The sequence below is a fragment of the Salvia miltiorrhiza genome, chromosome 3 (assembly GCF_028751815.1).
Source record: "Salvia miltiorrhiza cultivar Shanhuang (shh) chromosome 3, IMPLAD_Smil_shh, whole genome shotgun sequence".
Classification (NCBI taxonomy): Eukaryota; Viridiplantae; Streptophyta; class Magnoliopsida; order Lamiales; family Lamiaceae; genus Salvia; species Salvia miltiorrhiza.
Window position 1 is genome coordinate 50,991,725 of NC_080389.1, and position 9,673 is coordinate 51,001,397.

The 9,673-nt window shown below is 39.1% G+C and overlaps 1 protein-coding gene across 1 annotated transcript; it reads right to left on the reverse strand.

The window, feature by feature from the left end:
* Positions 1-5,289: 5,289 nt before the first annotated feature.
* LOC131014188 (1-aminocyclopropane-1-carboxylate oxidase homolog 12-like) lies at positions 5,290-6,805 on the reverse strand. Its single transcript, XM_057942080.1, has 2 exons — positions 5,874-6,805; positions 5,290-5,790 (listed from the first exon to the last, which is right to left on the reverse strand). Exons 1-2 carry the CDS (start codon positions 6,711-6,713, stop codon positions 5,533-5,535), a joined length of 1,098 nt encoding a protein of 365 aa, XP_057798063.1. The 5' UTR covers positions 6,714-6,805; the 3' UTR covers positions 5,290-5,532.
* Between the last annotated feature and the right edge of the window lie 2,868 nt (positions 6,806-9,673).

Sequence of the window (9,673 nt, forward strand, 5' to 3'; positions counted from 1 at the left end):
GTGTTAGAGGGCCTTTCTTCGATATTCTACTGATTTGTCCTCTGCCGAATTTTGATGATATTTTACACGCACCCGTCGTATGTTACGATCAAAATATATGTGTATGCCCAGACAGACATTACACGTTCCTATGCCCACAACCGGACTGGTTAGTCTTAGCGATAAGCTAGTGTCAAATTCGTCCATACTTCATATAAACTCAAGGCGTGGCCCAAAGACATTGGGGCGTTTCAAGAGGTTATACTCCACACTTGGGATGGTTGAGTCCCTTGTAATCACTTGGTCCGAAGGTCACGCACCCGGTCACAAGGCTGTGCTTCACTCTTCCTTAGATGGTAGACATACCCGATCTCTCAAAGTATGCCCTTCACCAACCTTCTCTCCCAAGGTCCTCGGCTCCGCATCTAGTCAGCAGACATACCTCGCGGGATATTCATTTTCGATAACATGTCCAACCAGTCATTGATACATCTACGATACGTGAGGCGCTTTCCCTGATCAATAATCATGGCTTTATGCCTCGTCACAGTTTATGGGTAATTTCTAGAGAAGCCCAAGACCGATGAGGGACGTTGTATCCCAAAGCCCGTTCTTCGTCTTCCAGATCTACATCACCTTTTGTTGATGTTGCTCAGCTACCCGGTCATAGGCATACTGGACATTACTACCCGGTATGTCTTGACCTTTGCTTGGCGTGGTAAAGCCCTTACCGAGCGGCAATGACTCGCTTGGTCCGCATTGCACACGATATCTGCCCAGATCCTTCTAGAACCACTAGACTCAATCGAGGGCACAACAGCCTCTCGAATGTCTTACATATCAACAATTAATCATTTTCCTCTCTCAAATCTTACCAAGGGGATACTCACACATAATGGAAAACATAAATACGAAATAGAATGAACACATAAATGAAATGAAATGCGAAATACTTGATAGCAAAAGTACCTAGGGCAAACTCCCTGAATTTGTCCTTTACAACCGAATTGAAATACGAAAAGCAGTAAATTGTTCTTGCGAAAAGTAAACAATCTAAAGTAAATTGTTTTTCTTAGTGCTCTGTGAAATAAAGTGTAAGAGAATAGGGTGCAAAAGTTCTCCGCCAGCTACACATGTTGGTCTTTAAATAGTAGCTCAGTAGTAGTCAAATCTTATCTCGCCCGTGACCATATCTGCAGTTTGATCTCTTTCCATGTTTAGTTTGATCCTTGATTGATTTGATTGGCGATGGACTTCCAGTTGCTAATTAGGTCAACTTCTACCTTCTTTTGGATTTCACTTTCCATATTCTACTGCAATCTCCCAAGGAATCTCCTCCACGCGGGTTTTCTTATTTAGCTTCGGCTTCAGGCTGCTGTTGACAGGCGTAGTCGTACTGACTTCTTCTTTCGGTTGGCCTCACACAAGGTGGTACAAACTAAAATGAAAAGTGTGCCAAGATAAGTGAGACGAATGAGAGTATCTTTTATGAAACATTACTATCTCTAACGTTCATCTCTCTCAGTTATTAATCATTAATTATAACATCCTTATGTTATAATTATTAAGTTTCTAATTTGAAAGAAATATTTAACTCATGCATCGAAAGCAGATCAATCCACTCACATTCTGTGTAATTAACTAATTAGAAAGTTTGGTACTTTCCATTAGACAAGTATTTGAGTCATAGGTCAATAGGAATTAACTGTGCCCAAATCCTAATTTCAACGAGAAATTATAATGATGATTTGATGATATATCAAAGTATTCACTAAAATTTTTGGCATGACCTATTCGTATTTCGTACATATATAGTGTTAACCATGGGATTTCAACACGAGAATTCCACAATGTGAACTCGTATTTCGACTCAAAATTTAATAAGTTGGCATCTCATCAACTCAAGTCAAAAATTCCAAACCATCCAAGGCTCTTTAACAGTCAACTATCCTTTATACTGGAAACCAATTATTCAAGTGTCAGATACCAACAAGTATGTACCTTAATCGCAACTCTCACAACTTACACCAAATAGTCACATAAGCAATCAACTATATTCTATCATCTACTAAGTTTAAGATTTAGAAAATCACATTTATACTTATGCAAAATTATTTTCTCCAATGTTAATAACGCTAACACATTCATGTCTTGACAACTATCCAGCAACTGACTCAATCATCATAAAATGACATGCCATGCCGTTAAATAAACCTAGCTCATGAAGTTTAGTTTACTCCAACAGTAGTAGTTAATAAAAAAGATTAAAGGTATTGGAGGTATTACACTTTTGGTGAAAGCTGTCAAAACTGGACAGTTTATGCCTCTTTCATTTAGGTCATTAGAAAACATTTCAAAATTCTAGAAAAATTCATGAAACTTACGAAAACTATACCAACGATCTTCTAGGAGGTTTGGTAAAAGTTTCCCAAAGAAATTCGTTCATATGACCTGCGAACTGAGCTACAGGAGCCTTCTTGTTTGAATAAACTGCTTTCTTCTAGAGGGCTTAAAAATACATAGCTTACATGTTTAGAAATTTATACGAGTCTAGTTTCTTTGACAAAAAACTGTGTGGCAAAATCCATAGATTTTTAAGAGATGCATTCATTTTAGCAACATCTACCAATAGATGACAGTTTCTGTCAACAATTTTCATAAACATGTTAGAAATAGTAGGGTTCGTCCAATAGCCCTGAATTTTTTCAGAGACATACTAGACACATTATAGTTAAACATAGTAAAAATTCTAAGCCATTAAATCACGAAAACTCAATGAAACAATAGCTTGAAATTGCTGTAAAACATGACATGATTTCTAATTTTCATTCATTCCAAAACATCCATTCATAAACTTGGATTAACTTGTTTTTCATGCTTCCTTGACACTCATGGTCACAATATAACCTCAAAGTCATCATTCATACTTAAATACATATAAGCAAGCATTTGCATCATTTTAATTTAAAACACAAAAGTCAAGAACTTGGCATTCCAAGCTCAAACTCGTCGGCCCTCTTGTGATCAGCCAACACTTGTTATTACAAATATTCTGAAATTAAAAATAGCATGCTTCCAGAATATCCAAACACTCATATATTCAATGAAATATATCATTCAATCTCAAATACTTCACGGATTAAAAATGAATAAATCCTTAAAATTTCTTACAAAGTTTAAATTTTTACAATTGTTCTTCGTGAAATACATTAATAAAATATTTATCTATTCTTGAGTGATTGTTTGAACATGCATGTTTCTCACTAGAACTTGTTTTGGTTCTCCCTCGAGGTCATGTAGTGTGCTTAATAACCTTGACATGATTTAAGGCCATCTTTGCTAGCCATTTCGCCCGTTGTTGTCCTAATACTTGATATAATCCTAATTTACCCCTTTGAGCCTATCCTTCTATTTTCTTGATTTAGCCACGAATGTGGGGAGGGTTTAAACTTGGTGGATTGAAAATGGTGAATTGTGTTGAGAAGATGTGTGATTCGCCCTGTTCTTTTTGATATAAGAAAATCTTAATAGCCTAGAAGTTATGAAAAAAAATGAAGGGGGGGGGGGGGGTACAAGTGTGTTATGATTAGTGGTTAATTAGTTGATGAGATGTGGTGGAACTTTGTGTTGAAAATTTTGGTTTTGGAAAAGGTGGATGATTGTGATATGTAAGGAGCTATAAGGTTTGTGATTGTGTCACTTTGAGCACATCTTTTAGTCACTTAGTCGAATATATCCTACCCTACCAAAGAGCCTACGTTACAACCATATAAAGACCTTTTTGATCTTGGTTATAGGAGCACACATTAAGTGATGGAGAGATGTGAGACAATTTACAAGCTTATGGTTGAGTGCTTGTCTTGCTTGAATTAAGAGTATACACGTCCACATATTGATTAATTTGACACCCAAATGATGATGTGGAACTTTAGTAGTGTATGGCACTAAGAGAATTCACATCCGTTGAGTCAATTACTTGCTCATCCACATCTGAGACAACTTATGAGTTAATGTCCTGCATTGCGGTGACTCATCATACTTACTCATATCCATTAGTTTTGATTTTTGTTTTTTTTTTCATTTAATTTAAATGGCACCAATTTAAATCACAATTATTTGAATTAAAATTCCAATTTAAATCACAATTATTTGAATTAAAATTGCATTAATTTGAATTACTAAATTTAAATTATATAAATTTAAAATAAAAAAATTGAAAATTAAAATGAGAAAAAATTAATATCAATGAAAGAGGAGTTATTTCATTTTTTAATAAAAGGGTACATTTACTTTGATGGATAAATTTATCATTGAAAAATTAGGGATAACAAAATTTTATGCCTTTAAATGTCTCATTTCTTTTCCAACATTTGACACAAAAGCATTTTCCTTTCTTATTTTCACTTCAAGCATGGATAATATTATCCCTCCATTTTTCTTTGAAGTGAAAATAATTAGGAAGAAAAAGTGGTGAATTTTTCTTTTGTGTAATGTTGGAAAAAAAAAAAAAGAGATATTTAAAGGCATAAATTTTTGTTATCCCTTATTTTTCTGATAATAAATTTATCCATCAAAGTAAACGCACCTTAAGGGATAAAAAACAAGTGTGATTTTGTCCAAGCCCAATACGTAATTTGGTTTTTAATAAATTCAAGCCCAATACATAATTTGTCCAATCTAAGAAGGGATTATATACCCTAATGCGGGCACCCTAAGGGATAAAAAACAAGTGCGATTTTGTCCAAGCCCAATACGTAATTTGTTTTTGTAATAAATTCAAGCCCAATACACAATTTGTCCAATTTAATAATGGATTATATACCCTAATTCGCGCTTCTTCTTCCTTCTGCCAAGCATTCCACCTTCTTCTTCTTCAGGCTGCAAACAGGTATGATTTTTAAAAAGAAAAAAATAAATAAAAAAATCGGTGCGTACAACGCCATTTTGAACTGTTAACATGAATTAATATGTTAGCTAATTTTTCTGCTATCATATCTGCCGACTGTCGATACTAGTAACCTACTAAGCACCAGGCCCGAGAAAGGTAAGTGATCCACTATATTTCCCAGGCCCAATATTAAAAATCTGGGTTTTACAATAGTTCATTTCTCTAAAATAAATAATGCATTGTACTAATGTAGCGTGTCTTTATAAATTTGATAGTAAAAAATTTTAGAGAACCATTATCATCGAACTTTGTTTATTATCGAAAGCTAGTTTGATTAATGTTTGAAATTAAATGTTTCTGATTTGAGTTCACAATCATACGATCTTTTAGATGTGCGGAGTGACACTTTTAAACTTGTAGGGTTAGAGTGACGATTTTGTTGTATAAAATTTCAAAGTGCATCACTTCACTCCATTTACATTTACAGCCAAAAGAAAGAGAGTAAATTCAAGGTGTTACAAAACACAAACAGAAAGCATACTTAAGCATACAGAGCACGTGGGATCTTGTTTGCTTATTCGCCACAATACATGAAACTAGAATTTTTTAAATATGAACATTGCAACACCAATATTTTTTATTGTGTTTTTGCGAGCCGCAAATATTTATTTATTAATCCTGTAATAATCGAAGGCGGATTCAACGCGCGCCCCTTTGGTTTTGTAGTATTGGAAGTAGTCTTCGAACATGAAGTCTCTATACACCGCTGGCTTGTCTTGAGACAGCAGCTCTTTGATCGGACCAAACGGCTTCCCCGCGGCTCGGATGCTCGGCGTCGAGAATGTGGCGACCGAGATTCTGGGCCCCACTGACTGCGACAGCACTCTGTGCTCGACGCTGATGAACTCGTCATTGCTAAGAATCTACATCATCAATTAAACAATTCATTAGTAGTAATTAATCATGGTGCAGTGAATATATATTAGCAGCAGCAGCAGGAATGAACCTGCATGAGATCACCAAAATTGGCAATGAGGGCCCCACGAACAGGAGGGACATCCAGCCATTGATTGTGACGAAGCATCTGCAGACCGCCCAGCCTATCCTGGATGAGCAATGTGAGGAATGTGGTGTCGGAATGCTTTGGCGCTCCTAAGGTTTTGTGAGGCTCCGGACAAGCTGGGTAATACAAACATGAAAGCGACTGGCTTTTCATGCACTCCATTTTCGACAAGTAGTCGGCGGGGAGACCCAGCGCTTCTGAGATCAACTCTGCCATCAACTCCCTCACTTGGATCATGTACTTCACATACTCCTCCAATTCTTTCCTGCACGCTGAAGGAATCTCTTCGGCTTCAAGATGATCATCTGTGTATACGATATTCAACACATCCCTCCAACAAGCAGGGTCGTTTTGCTGTGCAGGAAGATTGCTGTTCCATTTCACTGGCTTGTTTCTCTCTGTTGTGTAGAGTGGAATCTTCTCCTCTTTTGGAAGCTCGTGGAATATCTTGATACATTCCAACATGGCATCCATTGTTTCCAACGGAATCCCATGCTTCACGATGCTGAAGAAACCCCATTCTCTTGCCGCCTTACTGATCGCCTCCACCACCTCCCTCCGCCTTGCTCCGCCACGCTCCGCCCCGCTCAAGTCGATCACCGGCAGCTCCACCGCCACGTCCTTGGCGGTCGGGTGGCGCTCCAACACCTCCTGCGGATGCACGAAGAGACGAGGTATCTCCTTCACTCCGGCATCCACCAGACCCTTCACGCCGGCTTTTGTTTCGTCGAATTCCTTAATTTCTTTAGCCCAATCGAACTCCACGTTGCAAGAAGCCACCATTTTCAAATAAATATGCTCAAAATTAAGATAAATTCCTTGTGCTACTACTTGCTGTATATGTATGGTTGAGTGATTGAGTGTATGATGAAATAACAGAAAGGTACTCCACTATATATAATAGAGCGGGCCGGATCTCTTTCAGTTAAATTAATGTTTTAAACTTGTCAGTTTCTTCCTTTTTGGATTTTTTCGAGATAGTCAAAGATGGAACACCTTGCAATTAATCAAAATACATTGGGTTACTATCTTCACTAAGGTTTTTTTAATTGTGAAAACCAACGAACACGAGTCAAAGATGCCCTGCTGAGAAATGGGCAGAATCTGTAAGATATTGTATTTACAAATTAAAAAAATAAATAAATGGTGCATGGTTGGATCGATAGAAAGAAGCTTAATTGAAGTGAAACTAAAGTTGTTAAATTCATTAGACTTTGAGCAGGACGGAATCTCCACCTCCTACTCTTCCTTTCTCCCTCATTTCACTCTTTATCTCAATTCTTTATGTCGTTGAGAACTATACCATTTTTAATAAAATACTCCCTCCGTCCCATTAATAAAGACATAGGTCTTTTGGGCACGTAGATTAAGGAAAGGTAGATTAGTTGTTAAAGTGTTGTGGCCCACCACTATTAGTGTAGTTGATTAATGTCTTTATTAAACCCCAACTCTCTCTCTCTCATCTGCTCCGACCACCGCCGACCACTAGCGCCGCCGCCGCCGTCGACCACGATCGTCGATTCAAAATTTAGCACCAAAAATTGATTCAAAATTGCAAATCGAACCCAGAAACAATTGCAAATCAAACCAAGAGATAATCGAACCCACAAACAATTTCAAAAAATTTAGCACCAAAAATTGATTCAAAATTAACATCAAATTTGTAATAGCAGTGACGCCGGCCACGGACGTTGGCGGCGGAGGGAGGCGGTGGCAGAATTGGCGGCGATAATGGAGGATTCCAGAACCAAGGCGGAGGGGGTCTTGCCCAAAATCGAACGCTTGCAAACCCTAGCCCCTAGCCCCCAGCTCTGCCGCCCTGCAAACCCTAGCCACTAGAACCAGATCTGTCGGAGAAGAGAAGAGAATGGGTGGCGGCTGTTCGGTCGAAGAAGGCGGCGGCGGCAAACATAGAGGTCGAGAGAGAGATGAGCGAGAGAGACGAGGGAGAACCGAGAGGGGAAGAGAGAGGAGTCGGACAGAGAGAGATGCAAACAAGAAGGAAGGCGGTCGCGGCGCGGCCCCAGAGCCGCCGTCGGCTGGAGAAGGAGAAGCAGGCGGCGGCGGAGAAGGAGAAGAGAGGGGGAGGGGCGCCGCGCTGTTCGGCGAGGCTAGGGCTAGGTCTCGGCCCTCTGCCCCCGTCAGTGGTCGGAGAGGCGAGTGGTGCTCGGCGGTGGTCGGAGGCTCGCCGGAGAAGCTGGATTGAGAGAGACGAGAGAGTGAGAGAGGTATATGATTTTTAAGGGTATTTACTTTGAAGAATTACTTTCTATAGATAAAAAATAGTTTAATTCCTTACTTACTTTAGATAGATTGGAACTATGAGATATCCCAAAATCTTTGATTATTTTTATCATTTAAACTAATTTTGCTTGATTCATATCCTAATGAAAGAGTGGTTGGAGAAATCATACTATTAACGATTAAAATATTCAATTATGCAAAGTAAACAATTCCTTATTATAGTATTAAAGTGATTAAAGTAGAGCAATGATCTCACTTTTATAGATATGTATGTGGTGAAGACGGTTCTCACCAACACTCTTTCTAAAACTATTGATTTCGATGAATCTAACCTGGTTTCCCAATACTCATCGATTTGCCTATTTAGTTTTCTTAATTTACTCTAAGATCTCTCACTTGACTCGATATTCTTCTTCCTCTTCCATTTGAATTCTCCCACCAACGGTCATATTTTCCTACTTTCTCTTGCTAAGACTCGGTTAGTAATTTTCAAAAGACTCATTTCAAAATTCCACATTCATACTATTTATAGGCCACTTCCCAGGATGGGTTTATTAGTCATTTCCACTCCTAGGTTTACGAGGGTAATTCAGTCCATTCATTCCTTACACTGCTTGCTACGATGGGTAGAATAGTCCTTACCAGGCCACTTTAGAGCATCTTCCACGTCGGCCGACATTTAGGTAGTTAAGAGGGGGCGGTCCCTGCAAAAAGAGAAATCGCTTGCCATTCAGTTACAACTATCCTGCAGGTGCACACCTTTCCTTCTAGTACAAGGTATTGTTTGGCCCTATTAGCTCAGCTCTTCTCATAGGGAAACTCTGTAATAGTCTATGGGCTTCCATTTCTTCCTGAGTGACAGAGCTTCTTTTCCCACTACGATGACCATAATCAGGTCTGCCGAATCAGGTCTCAATTGAGCCTTCTCATTTGGCTATGTTTGTCGTGTGGATAGAATGGGTTCCAAGAAGGGAAGAGGGGTGGCAGTGGGGGGTATTCAGAATGTATTTATACTAGTATCGAGGATCCCGAATACCATCCTCATCAACTACTCCCCTCTAGTCTAATGAGTTTGAGCTTATCCAAAGTCAGCAGACTATTCAAAGTAACCTGTCCGTCGGACTTTTTCTACTCTTCTGATTTTACAGCTGGTGACATCGTTTGACGGCCGCGGTCACATCAATTTTCCTTTTTTACTTACCCGAGGAGCCCTTTCAACTTTCGCCCCCTTTAGGGCCGTTGATCTTAGGGCACGAATCCCGACAATCTTCCATCCATTGATTTCACGACTCTTTATTTTCCACGGCTGATTTCGTCCGCACGTGTCGATTTGATGGGGACGATCTCTTTATTATAAATAGGTCATCCCCTTTCAAATGGACAAGTTTTTTCCCCCCATTTTCTGATTTGTCTCCCTTCTCTCATTTCCCTTGTTGGCCTCTCCATTTTTCCGGCGTCCTCCTCTTCTTTTTTCTATCCCAAATTCGACGGCGCGTCGT